General features: G+C 34.8%; 1 protein-coding gene across 1 annotated transcript; it reads left to right on the top strand.

Annotated features, from left to right (window-relative positions):
- The first annotated feature begins 351 nt into the window (after positions 1 to 351).
- Positions 352 to 1,506, top strand: LOC149779715 (uncharacterized). The gene has a single exon (XM_089938460.1). It carries the CDS (start codon positions 352 to 354, stop codon positions 1,504 to 1,506), a length of 1,155 nt encoding a protein of 384 aa, XP_089794586.1.
- Positions 1,507 to 16,366: the final 14,860 nt, after the last annotated feature.

The following is a 16,366-nucleotide window of genomic DNA, read 5'->3' on the forward strand; positions in this document are numbered from 1 at the left end:
CAAGTTCTAAAACGCTCTCGATTTATTTATCAATATTCTTTTCGTCGCCCCACCATACTATATATCTAGTATCTTACTTGCGCATGACATCTAATACGTACCATGCGATTACAGCTTCCAGTTGTAAACAACAAAATGAATTCAACGACAGAGAACAAGAGCGTTTTTGTACTAATGATAACAATGTCTTTGCTTCTTCTCTATGAAACAAATTATATCATCACAAGATGTGAAAATCAGAAAAGCAGCATGGATCACAAAGTAGAGTCATTAGTGACCACAGTTGTACACGCTGACAAGCCTTCACACATCCTGGACGCGACGTCAGAAATTAAGTTGCCGAATACCAAAATGACTCTGTTCTCCGGAAAACCGTTCCGTAAAGTTCCGAATAATCTGGAAATTGAAGAAGATGCATTGTTTCTTCATGATCACAAACCAAATTGCAAAAATTGGGCAGTTGTTACCACAATTTTTAAGCCATCAGAATCCGTTAGGTATGTAGCTGAAGACCCCAAATGGTGTATGGTTGTAGTCGCCGACATTCAAACGCAGCCCAGGGAGTCCTATATGTCTGAATTTGGATACAAGCGAGAACGTGTTACATTTCTGGAGCCCATTGATCATGATAGATTGTATCCTGCGATTTCGAAGGCATTACCATGGAAACATTTTGGTAGAAAGAACATTGGTTATATATATGCGATTCATCATGGTGCCGAGTACATATGGGATTTTGATGATGATAATGTAGGTTTAATTGATTCTGGAATGCTTACAGCAAAAACAAATTTCAGTTATTTAACTCCGTGTTCTGCATCTCGAAAGCCAATGATTAACATATATCCATACTTTGGTGTCAACGAAACGTACTCGTGGCCAAGGGGATTTCCGTTGGAGGAAATACGTAATCCCGCAGTAACTCCAACTTTGTGCCAATCAAGTGTTTCTGTGGTCATTGGTGTTATCCAATCCCTGGCTAACAAACAACCGGATGTCGATGCTATTTATAGATTCACTCGCAACAATCCGTTTGATTTCAAAGCTACACTGAAAAGCCACCAACCTCTCACGATTCCGAAAGGTGTCTATACCCCCTTCAATGCCCAAGCAACATTATGGGCAAAGCCAGCATTTCGCTACCTGCCCCTCCCAATCAGTGTTAGTGGAAGAGTTACCGATATCTGGAGAAGCTACTTTGCCGAGTATTTTTTCCATAGGGACGGTATAAAGTTAATATTTTCGTCGCCTTATGTGAGGCAAGACAGAAATCCTCACAACATTTTGAAAGACTTTGACGCTGAAAATGACTTGTATATGAGAAGTAACGTGCTAATAAATCTGCTGTCAGAGCTTTCTAGCTCAGGCGATTATTTGGACCTTCCAAATTTATATGACGAACTTTATACGAGAGGAATCATCGAATATGAGGACCTGAAATTTATTCGAGCTTGGATTAATACGTTGGAAGCCATTTGTAAGGAAAGGGGGGAGGCGGCTGTTTAGAACAAGTGTTATTTCACTTTGTTGATTGCCGTATGTTACTGCATCAACTGGTCATATATTTGGAATTAACAGGCTCTGAACATTATTGCACACAAAACCCCCAAACAGTTTAGTATAAATGACCATAGATGTATAAATATTTCCGTACTTTTACCAGCTTGATACGATTTTATGTTGTATTTCCCAAAACATCGTGTACGAAATAAGTGCGAATTAAAATCCTGAGCGACTATCAATATATATATATATATATATATATATATATATATATATATATATATATATTGTTACGATTCAAAAAGTCTTAAAGTAAGTAAAGAAAAAATCGAAAACCAACAACGTTTGTAAATTTCAACACGTACTTTATTTCCCACGAATACAAAGTGAAAATAGAACTTACACAATTGTGAATTAAATAGCGTATAGTCCTGAACGTTCTATCACAAGTAAAAGTACATGAAGTTCCAATTGAATTCCAGTGCGAGTCCAATTACATTCCATTTTTGAATTTATCGATGTGCCTGTAGTCTAGGACGTGCTAATGTGGCAGTGCTAACAGTCCTTTTATGTATCACAATTTAAAAAATAAAAAAGTCGTTGTCTGAATTCACTATAATTTCAAATTAATGCTCCAGTCCACGAATAGTAGCACTTTGCATTCCAGTGAATACTATTTTGAATAAATAAATCCATTGAACTAAAGAATTGAACACAATAATCAGAATGCTTCTGCTTCAGATGGAAGAAAAGAATGAATTATTGTTACCCCTCTGCTTGACCTAGATAGCAATTACCATTTTCTGGAAATTTTCTGACACTAATTATAATTTTCCATTCTAGAAGATTCCAAGGTCAGACTGTATCTTTTAGCTCAAAATCAGGTAAACATGTTTACATTAATAATGAACTGAATATTTAATCCACACTCAGAGAATTTTATCTATGTATTATGTTGTTTACAAAATAAATGTCACTGGTCACATACACTATGAACTTGATTTTGGACAAGGTCAAGTACAACATACAAATATATATATATATATATATATATATATATATATATATATATATATATATATATATATATATATATATATATATATATATATATATATATATAACACTATGAGAAAAAAATGTGTATATAATATGATAAGGTAGACCAGTAACGTATTACTGCATGTAACTGATATCGTCTTTACTTGTCCGTTTTTCTAAATGATATTTTCTCATTTCCTTGTGTATAATGCCAATATTGGTGTAAAATGTCATCATATGTAACTATGTAGGTATGACTGTATTGTACACTTTGATTTGGCACTAAATTATATGCAACAATGAAATTGTGTTATTTGTGCTATCTGCTGCAAAATTTACATGCATTTTCATTTTTTGTTACAATTTACTAACCCGTTCATTTTATTTTTTGTTACCTGTATGTCAGACTAGCAGATATATCTTATTGTTTATTTCATAAAATGTAAAATTAAAGTTTCGTATTTGTAGCGCCAGTCCTTCTAAAACGAGTTGCAGCTGGACTCTTGGCACTGATAGGTATCGTTGAGAAGCATCCGGTAAATACATAATGCAAAATGTATACAACAGACACAAAAAAACGCGTTAGGTCGGGTCTATTTTACGGGAACATATCGCATTTCTTGCGTCTGATACGATCAAAAATTTAACCAAAATAAATCCCTTAGATCGGTATGCAAACGAAGTAAAGGGTGGACGACATTATGTGTACGTCAATAAAAAAACGGATCATTTTTCATGGCGGCTTGCTCATCTAAGATATGGTTATCAAATTCCCTTCATTTCTAGCAGGTTGTTTTTGTTAATATTATTTCCCCCTCTAAACAATTTATCTAACAAGAGACCTCGTGTACAAGTGCATACTGGATATGGAGTTTAAAAGAAATCGGACTCCTCACTGCAACAGGATTTGACCTGAATGGATGCCTGGATTAAATGACAACACAACACAATGTGATGAAAGATGGTAGTTAATGAAATGAATTAATAAAAATATGTATATCCTCTACAAATGCAGTGCGATTGTAAACACACGACTTTTATTTACTTTACACAAATATTCACAAATGGGACAACAAATATAAGATTCATATGTTCTCATGCAATGAAGGCGTGATTCATATAATCTCATGTAATGAAACGAAGATTCATATAATCTCATGTAATGAAAGTAAGATTCATATAATTTTATTTAATGAAATAAGATTCATATAATCTCATGTAATGAAGATTCATATAATCTCGTGTAATGAAATTAAATTCATATAACCTCGTGTAATGAAAGTAAAATTCATATATTTTCGTGTAATGAAAGGAAGATTCATATAATTTCGTGTAATGAAAGGAAGGTTTATATAATCTCATGTAACAAAAAAAAAATTCATATCTCATATAATGAAAGCAAGATTCGTTTAATCTCATGTATTGAAAGCAATTCAATTGTACTCAATTGAAACACACCATCTGTTCCATGTACTCTGTTGAAACAACATAAACAATTGGAACAAACATGTTCAATTGTAATCATCATAACAATTGTACACAACATACGACACGTGATTCATAGCCATTTGTACAGTCCGTACGATTCATAACCACGCATGACTCATATAAATACTTGTATAAACTTGCAAACGAAAATTTTGACCTAGTTCATATGTCCCTTGTCAAGCCACACAGTTCACCTGAATTCTTGGGTTGGCACACTTAAATTGGCCACACACACCCTTCATGGATCCACCATGCGCACAAGTTTAGAAATCAGCACTTCCGTCCTTGTATGGCCCTAATGGTTTCACCTGCTTCCATCCCCATACAGACGTACAGACAGCCAGACCGACAACCTGATACATCCACCCATACACAGACAGCTAACATAAAACCAAACTGGTCTTAATTACGGAATTAAAATCTATAGATACATGCTACTAAATTAAACTCTTAATAGCAACATGTAACAATTCAAAAGTTCACAAAGTTTTAAATCCGCGTAGTGGTAACGGCAACATTTCACGCTACGACATAAAAACTGAATATGCTTAACATATCAAATAAAATAAAGATGTAACACTTACCCTTATGGTTGTAGAACAAAATGAAGGACATACACGCCTTGACAAGATCCCAAAATACCAATGTGTCAATTAAAAAAAGAAATTTGCCTTAAATCCACAGGAGAATGAGTTTTAGTAAGGGTAAAATACCCGTGCATACCGTGGTTTTTATGTGTCTCACCGCAAGTGATCTACGACGAGATACATGCTTGTTCAGTCACTTAACCTATAAACAAAAAAGAAAGTATAAACCCTAGGGAAAGTTGTACGCATGTACGACGAAAAATAATCAAATCGTTCTAAGGCAAAACTAAGTTATTTCTTGCCTTATTCTGTCAAACACACACACACACACACACACATCAGTAGCTATCAGCTGACATGTTTATGCCGTATGGTGAAATATTTACTTTCTTCCAATCATGATAAACAAAGCCATTCTTTGTCTGCAAAAGACTGTCTTTCGCCAATGTTTGTAAAGACATATTTCAGCGCACAATATGAATGCGTATCTGGAGATTTCTCCAGCATTATGTCAGAGAATCCACGACTGCACTTATTGAATGTTCGGCAGCACACACTTCAACGTGAATCATGCGTTCAAGGCCTCTAGTAATTTTAAAATATTTAGAAACCACAAACTATCGCCACACAATAAGTAACGAACGATTGTAAGGCACCTTTGTGTGATAGAGTACACCTCCGTGCCACAGAAGGGAAGACGTATCTTCAAAAGTATCGCCTTTATACCGTTTGCTGGGCTTGAACCAGAAAAAAAAAAAACATTGGTCTGCAGCTTAAAACAGTTCACACTTTTGTGAGTCGAAGACTCATGGCTGATAACTACCAAGTCAAATTCAAATATACACCTATTGGCACATACTCTGGGTCATTTTTAGACTGCGTGCCACAAATAACACGAATAAGAAGATGCCTGGAACAGGAAGGAACTACCAAAAATTAATGTGCTAAGAAATTGAGAGCTTTTGTTTGTTTGTTTGTTTGTTTGTTTTGGGGTGGGGTTGGGGGGATTGCACTTGTCATGGACTTAACACTTGTTGTCAGGTACGTGCCTGAAAGAAACAAAGTGACTAGTCCCGATGATAAAACTATACAATTGTATAGCCCTGGCTGTTCAACATCCAAAAACAGATATTTTGTGGACGTATCATTAATAAAGTAGGCCATTGTCGTGTTTATGTAAAGTTTATCTTCGCATGTGCTCAGGTTTAACTTTTACTCCAGACTCGAAAGAGTCAAATGGATGCTGCAGTTTTAAAACTTATTTTGGATTGGAAATCTATTCGATATCATGTACAATAATAAGTTATGCTGATTGTTGGTGTTCGCCTGTCGAGTCAACGAGGACCACTCTAGTCATCTGAGAGTTTGAGGGGCTGGTTCTATTCGGTGCGTGAGCAGGTTGATTATGAGGCCAATCCTTGCACGAAATGTTCGTCTGCATAAAGGACAAGGGATGAATGGGACATCTCCAGGAGGGTTGATGGCATGCGCTTTTCGGGCTTGCTTCTTCAGCTCTGCAGCTGCTGTCCTGTTAGATTTGCACAACGTGGAGCCTTTGTGCACGGAGGAACGCCAAGTGACTCGATCGCTTGCTGTTTGCTCCGATGAATCAGGATTTACGTTGAACGCTTTCAATACAGCTTCCAGATTGTCTTTGAAGCGTTTCTTCTGACCCCCGTGGGAACTTTGTCCTTGCTGTAGCTCAACATAGAAGAGTCTCTTATGCAGCCGGTGGCCTGGTATGCGTACAACATGTCCCGCCCAGCGTAGCTGGGACTACATCAGGATGGTGTGGGTGCTCGGGAGACGAGCTTGGGTGAGTACCACAGTGTTTGGATCCTTGTCCTGCCACTTGATGTTGAGGATTTCTCTGAGACTTGTGGTGTGAAAGTGGTTCAGCTTCCTGGCATGGCGTTGGTACACCATCCATGTTTCGCATAAGTAAAGTAGTGGTGGGAGCACAACTGCCCTGTAGAACTTTAGTTTGGTCTGGATGCTGATGCCTCTCCTATTCCTAACATTGGCATGCAGTCTGCCGAAAGTTGCGCTGGCTCTGGCAATGCGGAGGTTCACCTCGTCGTCAGTAGTGACTCTCTGCGACAGTGTGCTGCCAATGTAGGTGAAGCGGATCACTGCGTTGAGTTTTTGGCCGTTGACGATGATGTTTGGCTGGATATAGAGCTTTCCAGGGGCCGGCTGATGCAGGACTTCAGTCTTCTTGGTATTGATGGGGAGACCGAAGCTTGTGCAGGAGCTGGAGAACTTGTCAACGCTGCGTTGCAGGTCGGCTTCTGAGCCAGTGTTATACAGATAAAACTGAACCAAAATAACACCATTTTAATTATAGTGTATAAAAACTTAAATTACACAGTACCAAACCCTTTAGTTACAGAGTAGCAAAGCTATAAATTACAGAGTATCAAAACCTTAAGTTACAGAGTACCAATACTTTAAATTACGGAGCAACAACAGAAAATGCCAAACATGGAATAATCGAAGGTAATAAAAATTTTCACAATGCATTAGATCCGTGAAGAATCCCGGTATATCTTACAGAAGAATCGAAACAGCCAAAACGAATTAAATTCAAACATTATATCAGTGCTACAAAGAAAACTTTTATTTAACAATGAAAAAAGTATGATCACGGTTTGTATTTAAAATAATAATATGGTATCAAAATGTAAACAATTCATTCCATAACTTTTTATACTACTACTACTAATAAGAATAAGAATAATAATAATAATAAGAAGAAGAAGAAGAAGAAGAAGAATATGAGGAGTAGAATGAGGAGGCGGATAAGGAGGAGGAAGAGTATTATTATTATCATTATTATTACAAATTCGTCTTTTATTATAAATTCATCCTTTTCTTTCTTTAATCGCGATCATTTACCAGTATTATTTCGGTCTTTATAACATCATTGCGAAATATAAATAAAAGAACAAATAATTATGTAAGAAATGAACAAATTATGTCTTACAATATTTGCAGTTAAAAGAAAACCTTATTAATTTTCAATCAAATATGTTAGACAAAAGAAATAAATCACGAATAACAATATAATTGGACAAAAGGAAAGAGAAGAACATTTGGCGTTAATATTAAATCTATGGGGGTGGGGAGTGTTTTCTTCATTATAATGAAAGACAGCTATAGCAAATCATTTTGACTCTGACATGTCTCCATACATAGAGGGTATCAAATGGGTTTTGATTTAATAGCAAATATTAGAACTCGGTGAACAATGGCTAGCTTTTTCATTGTCTTATTAGCACTGCCCACCAGCTGTAAAGTATGCTCAATACAATGCATTCATATTTCTTAATGAGGAATTTAAAAGCGAATATGGAAACAAAAGAACAAGGGTGATTGTATTTTGCAAAACAGCTATCTCATAAGGTATGAAACGTGTTAACAGTGGTAAAGACTGAATCCTACTACGAGTATCTAGGATTTTCCTTAAAACGGTCCCAGTATATGTGCCAGAAATTTCTATCTTTGCAAGCATTGAAGGCTATGCATATCTGGAATGAAAATCTTTCAAAGCGTAGCCAAAACACCTGTAAGGTATAACGGTACCAATTGCGCAAGTCCAGGTGGGCGGAGCTTAACGTGTAGGAACATTGCATTCGGAAAAAAGAACAACACTAGCTGTGATTGGTGCATTATGTAAGAGTCGTACTTTCTGTTAGGCTTTAAAAGAAAGGTTCAGTCTCTTGGCAACATGTGAGATTATGTTAATTCCTATCTGGACCATATTTTGTATTTTTTTATGATTTTTTTTTTAAATGTGGTACACATGGCTGAAACTGCGTATGTTGTGACTAGATAACTCTTACCCCTGTCTAGTTCCAGCAGAGTTATCTCTCTTAAATGCAATGGAGTACCTGGTTTTGTCCTTGTCAAATTGACAAGCTAGCATTGTTCTCTATGACAGTGTGTGACATGCATGCTGAGGTAGGATAGAAAGTATATTTGTTTCACAAAACATTTGTATTGAGGTATATGAAAAAACAATTGGTACCGTGATATCTGTAACTGGATTGCTTCGTCTGTTTGACTCGAATATAGCTTCGTAATCATGGGTATGGGTTTCGGGGGCTTATGATGCCGACGATATTGAAATCGTTCATTTGCCATTTTGTAAATATATTCGTGGTATAAATAAGTCTACTGAAATGTTGATTTAGAAATCTAAGCATGCAAGAAGACAGATGGGGAGAAACTTGGAAGTGTTGGGCTAACCGTGTTATAAAGCTTATATTTAAGAAAGAATAAGGCTATGTTTCGTGTTGTCAGAGTGTATATGATAAAAATAAATATAAAATATTAGGTAAGAGATGTGAAGATAGTGTAAGACAAAAACTTCAGTTTTCGATCAAATCAATGGAAAGACTAAGTTTATATAGGCTATTGAGAATATAAATCACTTGTCAAAGAGATCCAGAATTATTTGTGGATAGAAATTTTTCTTACACAATTACCATGCTTAAAGCGGATAAATTGATGATCATTTTGCAGCTTACTTCGCCATTTATTTTATGAATTTCTTGTATATATTTGTCCCAAACCTGTGACGGTTGAATTTCATTGAATTTCCATATAATGCAGTTTTAATGTTGTAACTCACGCTTGTAAAATTTTAATAAAGATTTTGATTACTGGTTAATTATCGCAATAATGTTTTACATTGTAAAAGTATATTGCAGTGTTGCCTCCTGTATTCTGCTCAGAATCATGATTCTCGTGTTACGTACATTACTTATCACAGGCTATTCGAGAGGAAAAGTTGAATCTCATCAAATCTTCCTGTGCTGACGTTCAGTACCGATGCCTTGTAAGGAAACATTGCTGTCTCAGACAATTTTTTTTCCGTGCTCACGTTTACAAGTACAAAATAGATATCGTAAAGGTTATGAACTCTGAAGTCGGATAGCAGGAACTCTTGCCAAAAAAGGCCGATCATTATTGGAAAATGAGTATGTTTTTTTAAACATGTTCGTTATTTTCCGTAAAATCCGGAAAAGGAATCTTCACTCTGAAGTACAGGAACGAGTCAATTGTCTGAACCTCTGGCCTTTTGTGGAGCGAGGTTGCCTTCCTTGCTGTGCACAAACACACACAACACACACATACACACACACACACACACACACACATACACAACGCACACACTGTTGTGTATATTTGATTTAATTTATATTTGATTCAATTTAGTTGTCTGTAAGTTTCAATTTTTTTATTACATTTTAAATTAATGCAATTTTATTTACTGGAATTTGATATTTTCCAGAAATTTGTTTGACCTGATTGTTTTGTCGTAAGCACCTTTGTATCCTTACGATGGCCTAGTTCCTGGCCTTGATTATGAGTCAAGTAAACAACTTTTTATTTTCATCGTATTCTTAGAGTAAAATGATTGGGAATATGTGACTTTAGATGTAAACAACCTCTATTTCGAAGTTCTGGTTTTACCAGAATTGCGCAGTAGTGATGTTTAATACCGATTTTTATAAAAGAATTATATATATATATATATATATATATATATATATATATATATATATATATATATATATATATATATATATATAGCTGCCTGAGTTTTGTGGTAATTTTCTCCCTAGACTTCATATAGTTTTGCGTTTCATTCACAGGTAAGAGAAAACACATTACTATATTTGAGAGAATTATTTTAGTTCTGAAATACAATATTTCAAATATTTAACGACATTATGGTATTAACTGAATCCTTTTAATGGATTTTCTTTTAGTACTGCAATGCAATAGCATTTTGCGTCTTTTTCTTATGAAATATTAATCATGAAATATTTTAGGTAACTTTATGCACAGAATAAATGTAAATTTGCAGAACATAATATTTTGATATTTTGATGTCAAACATTCACTAAACTGATTTTACTACAAACGATTTTAGTATTAGTCTGAAACATGGAATTTGTAAGCATTTTGGCAATTGTTGACTCATTAAATATTGAATTATTTGCATTCTACTTTAAAAGACAGAAATTCCCGAAGTGTATAAGTTAATAGGCTTGAATAAATGTAATAATTTTCTATGAATTTCTATATCCAAAATGTATTTTTCTATGTACGGAATCGTTCTATATCGAGTGTAGTGTGATTTCAAAGGAACGTGCTGCTCTTCACAAACCAACAATGTAACCATCGATATAGCAAGGAGTTACACCTCTGTAAAGGAGGTCAGGAACTCTCTCTCTCTCTCTCTCTCTCTCTCTCTCTCTCAGATCTGAAGCAAATTATGAAAAGAACTTTACATAAATAATTCTTATTCAATAATGTTGTGGACAACTGGACAAAACATTTCATAATAAATCCATAATTTTGACATAATTTTCAAGTAATTACTTTTTCGGTTTTTTTTTACAAATCATTTCATTTGGGGACTTGGTTCAGGAGACACTCTTGCATTTAGTCTTTGACATTAAATATTCGTGCAGGTGACATTGATTTTATTTAGTATGAAAACGTAATGCTAAAAACCCACAAATAAATTATTTGGTGGCCAATTTCCAATAGGCGTGACTATGTTCATTTTGATCAGGAAAGAGAGCGGATATATGATTGACTCACTAAAGAGAAACAAGTCATTTATTTGAAAACTTCCTTAACACTCTAAACTGCATATGTTCTTGTCAAAATCAAATTTTGTGCATATTTTTTTATGTCCCTTTTTAAAACTACATTAACAGTGATGACTTCATGAATTATCATCTTTCCTCCACAATGCGTCATAAATCTTAGACACGCATTATCTGCATTCTTTAGATTGAGTCGTTTATCTTGTTGGTTAACTGGATTAACAGCAATAATAACAAAAAATAAAAAGCGTGAACTTACAGGAAAATGTGTAAAATGTGGTACAAATAAATATAAATTTATTTCTAGCAATAAAATCGGTGGTGATAAAGCTACTTCATTAGGAAAATTACCAGGAACTCCATGGGATAAAAACATCTTCCAGGATATAAGTATTGTGGTCCTGGAACTCAGCTTGATATTCGACTTGACGAGCGAAATCAACCAAGACCTGGAGAGTATCCAATAAATGCGATTGATCAAGCATGTCACGCTCATAACGTAGCTTATAAAAGTAAAGATCTTCAACAACGACATATTGCAGATGTAAGGTTGATTCACTCGTTAAATTCCATACAAAATAAATCTTGTAGAGAATCATTAGCTAATTGATTGGTAAGATTAGCGATGAAAGGTAAATTATTATTCAGAGCCGGTATTAATTAACCGATTATTATAAAATAATGTAATCGATTTTCTATATCCCAAGAGGATATTAGAAAGGTAGAGCAGCGATAAATAAATTCGCTGATGCAACAAATGTTACACGTGATGTTGCTGCCAAATGGTAAGCACGACAGGCAATTTTGCAAATTTATATACCAACCACCTAAAATTATTCAGCATGCACATTTTGATGTTAGCACTCCTAATAATTTCATCAAGCAGATTTTTTTTACCATATGATACAATTAAAATTGGAAGACGTCAATTAACAAACAAATACGCATTAACTGTCGTTGACGTTGCAAGTAGATATAAGGAAGCAGAAGCGTTATCAACTAAAACAGCGGCTGAAATTTATCCTGCTTTTGAACGAATTTATCAACGAAGACCCTTACGATGGCACAACTATTAAAGGTTGATCCTGGCAAGGAATTTCTTGGTACATTATCATCTCAGATGAAATAACATAATGTCAAAATCAGACGAAGACATACCACAATGCATCGTGATTAGGCAATTTTTGAACAATTTAATCGAACACTTGCTGATCGGTTATTTGCATATTAATATCCAAAGAAAATAATCAGTTATATCAGGATTTTCGTCATCAGAATATTTCTTTTGTTGTGGTAACCAAACTTTTTTCTGCGAACTATATGATATAATTGCTTCACTTCCAATACATCGAACATATCTCGTAATATTACAGTTGGTGTCCATATTTTTTTCTGAAAAATGTTTGCCAAACCAGACAGAATAAATCGGAAGAAGATGTTCGGCAAAAGCAAATTACTCGAAACAAGCAAATCCAGTCAGGTCAAAATATGGCAATGGTCCATTTATCGATACTCTGTTCATCACGTGTGTTGAATGTCCAAATCGCTCAAAATACTCTCCCATACCAAGAAAACTTACCGGATAACATGCAACCATATCAACCGAAATAACATCCCTGTATTCGTATCTGGTATTCCATAATCCATCGTGTCCGTATTCGACACAACTGCGTTGTATTTCTTCAAGAAAATCCAATTATGTTGGTTTCCACGAACTTTTTCTCTCTAGCTAAATGAGCAGCAAATGACGGAACGGTAAAACTATTACTCAGTAACTGTTCAGCGTCGTCATAGGTATATTTCACCGCAAGATTTTTCATTTCTTCATGGAGAGATTCTGTACGATAAATATCTACATTAGGCCGTACAAACTGATAATAATTTCCATTATAATTTCCATAATCACATTGATACAGGATCACTTTGCTTATTTCTTTAATAAAATCAAATAAATCTCCTTGATATAATTTAACAGTTCGATTTCGTGCATATATTGTTACTGCTTTAGCCCACGCACGACTTGAATCCGAGCGTCTTTCAATTTAAATTTCTATTCATACAAAATCTCTCCAGTTATTGTTCTTAATTTTATCAGGAATTTTAATTTCTTTCCTAATTCAGTGACGTCTTTGACAGATGCTCTTTTATCTTTAACTATTTCTCCCCACTCGTGTATTATTCTACGTCTTTTATTCATTAAACCGTTTCCACGTACCGCGTTTGTAAAATGCTCAGTTACTCGTTCGGCTAAACGATTTATTTTTGAAAATTTAATCGGTTTTAGATTAATGACACTGGGTTTATCATTTATCAGATACATTCCTTAAATAACTGCGGTTACAGGATACGCTATTTCATGATACGGTTTGTTAATACCAGTCAACATTCCTGGTTTGGAATTTTTACTTACTACGTCAATTATTTCATTATAAAGGAAACGGTCACGTTTGTCACTGATAATCCAAGTGTTGTTTGTTTCTGCTAATACAATAAATTTTACTCTGAAAAAATATCTTTGATCGTCGAGGTAATTAATAATCGTTGGCGCTTTTTTGTCGTTCATTGTAGCATCAACGACTTTGTCGACACCATCTGTGTTGCGTATGACTTTGAACGTCGACCACACATGAGATGCAAATTAAATCTTTGTTAAATTCTGTCTCGGCGTCATGAATAGTATTAATCAAACTTGTATTCATCGGATCAACCAGAGCTCGTATGGGTAAGTCAGGGAATATTCTGTCAAAATTAAATTTATTTTTAGAAGGCTTAATTTTAATCATTGATAGTATCTCATTCATATTATAATGAAGACAAGTATATATTTAAATATATATATATATATATATATATATATATATATATATATATATATATAATGATTCAAACAAGGAGCAAATGCAAATGGCTTATCATAGGTTCTAAATCTCACTGTGACAAAACTTGTGTAAACGAATTCTGCGGATATCATTTAAAATGTATACGGAGAGGGAGTTTAGGACCTAAACTGTGTTTGAAGTGTGGTGTTCGACTTAGAGGAGAAAAACAGCTGTGTGTGCGATGTGTTTGTAAAAAAAAATACAGAGAGCTCAAATGTTATTATGATTTCATCAAATAAAAACGGGTTAGAGTGTCCGCCTCGGATGCGGGAGGTCGTGGGTTCGATCCCCGGCCGAGTCATACCAGAGACTTTAAAAATGGTACTAACAGCTGCCTCGCTTGGCGTTCAGCATTAAGAGGTTAGTGTTAGGACTGGTCGGCCTGGTGTCAAGATAATGTGACTGGGTGGGACATCATGCTACATGTCTGCGGCATGATGCCCCAGTGCTAGACATCACTATAAACTGCCACATTGCAGACATCGTAGCGATATGACTGAAAAATTGTTAAAGCTACGTTAAAAATCAAAATCGCATCACATCACATCACATCAAATGAAAACGACAATAATGACAAAGTTAAAGTAAACAGTGAAGACTATCTACCTAGATTTCAAAATAATAGTTTAGGCAAATAATCATTTAAACAAATGACATTATATACAAATGGAACAACATAAATTTGTGAAGCATCCCATCATCAAGGATTATGAAGCATCCCGTGATGGCATCATTAGGCACTGTCGACCAAAAACAACTTTAGTCGGTTATGTTATTAATTTTGGTTATCTATGATTTATTGTTGGGAAGAAAAGAAATTTCTTCCATAAATTTCTTTTCGAATGTTTCATGGATTTAGAGAAAAGTCTCTTGATCGACCATATTGATTCAAAAAACAAAAATTAATTGTTTGTGTAATTTGCGAGCTGTTAGAAAAAGTCAGAATTACCGATCTGGAAATACTGGTTCTAATAAAAAAAAAAGTAAAAGATCAGTTGTATCTGTAAATACAGAGACTGCAGGAGAAATAATATTTATATCGATAAATGCAGCTGGTAAATATTTTGAAATTCATTCAGCTTCAGTATAGTATGTCCCAAATAAAATAACCAAATCAGCTTTATCGAAAAATTACATTTCAGTATTATTGAAGGGAGACTCTACCAAGCTATGTCCGGTAGAGTAATCAAGTAGTGTTGCTACTAATACTATATTACTATTTGGTTATTTAATTTGTTTGTGTCTACATTCTCATTCCACCAAAACACCACAATTATCTATATTAATTCTACTTTTGTGGTGTTTTGCCAGTCGCAAAGTGTGTGTAGGTATTTTGTGTGTCTGAAATTTCATAATACAACGATTAATTATACTCATTGTGAGATTGGTATTGTTGAAGGGAGATAACTCTGTCTAGCTAACGCTCTCTCCGGTAGAGTAATTCAGTAGTTACATTGCTTGTTGGAACGTTATTGGTCTCAAGAAGGGACATAACTCTGTAGCATATTTATCTCCGGTAGAAGGGTGTTTGCACTATCTAACTTATCGAAACAATCAAGGCAGAAAACAAGTCGCACACGCCGTTACATGTACAAATACAGTTCAAGTATTTCTAGATCTTTTCGTTCTTCAGAAATATATATACAATTATTTGATACAGTGTGTTTAGAAACAGAAATAAATCCACGCTGTAATTTTTTACCCAGTACTATATAATAATCATCTGTTGCAATCCAGCAGAGGTAACTTTATAATGATTTTCGAAACATATATCTATAAGATTGGAACGTTGCTCATTGATAGCATGGCTGATTCTAATACTCGAGGGTCGGCATTCGACAGCCGTTACAGACAACTGTCGATGGTGGCGATTTTGCATTAAAAAGTGGGGTCCACCCCAAAGCTCGAACTTCAACAGAAAAAAAACACCCCCTGAACCTGCTAGAATCTAAGGGTTCACATGGGAGGTTGTGTCGTGTAAATATTTCGTGTCCTCTAAACCTGCTAGAATGTCGTTTGGCAATCTAGGGTTTCAGATGGGTAACTTTTTGTGTAATGTTGCCTAAATATATACATTGAAATACATACATATACTATATAATGAACTACGAAAGGATTAATGATAATATTTCTGCAATAACTAAATGATTAAAAAAGATGGCATAAACATTCAACTTGATCCAGAAAAAAATATTTGTGATTTTGAATCATTGCAAACACATAAATTTGAAGATAGATA

The sequence above is a fragment of the Sinohyriopsis cumingii genome, chromosome 17 (assembly GCF_028554795.1).
Source record: "Sinohyriopsis cumingii isolate HCF-2022 chromosome 17, ASM2855479v2, whole genome shotgun sequence".
NCBI lineage: Eukaryota > Metazoa > Mollusca > Bivalvia > Unionida > Unionidae > Sinohyriopsis > Sinohyriopsis cumingii.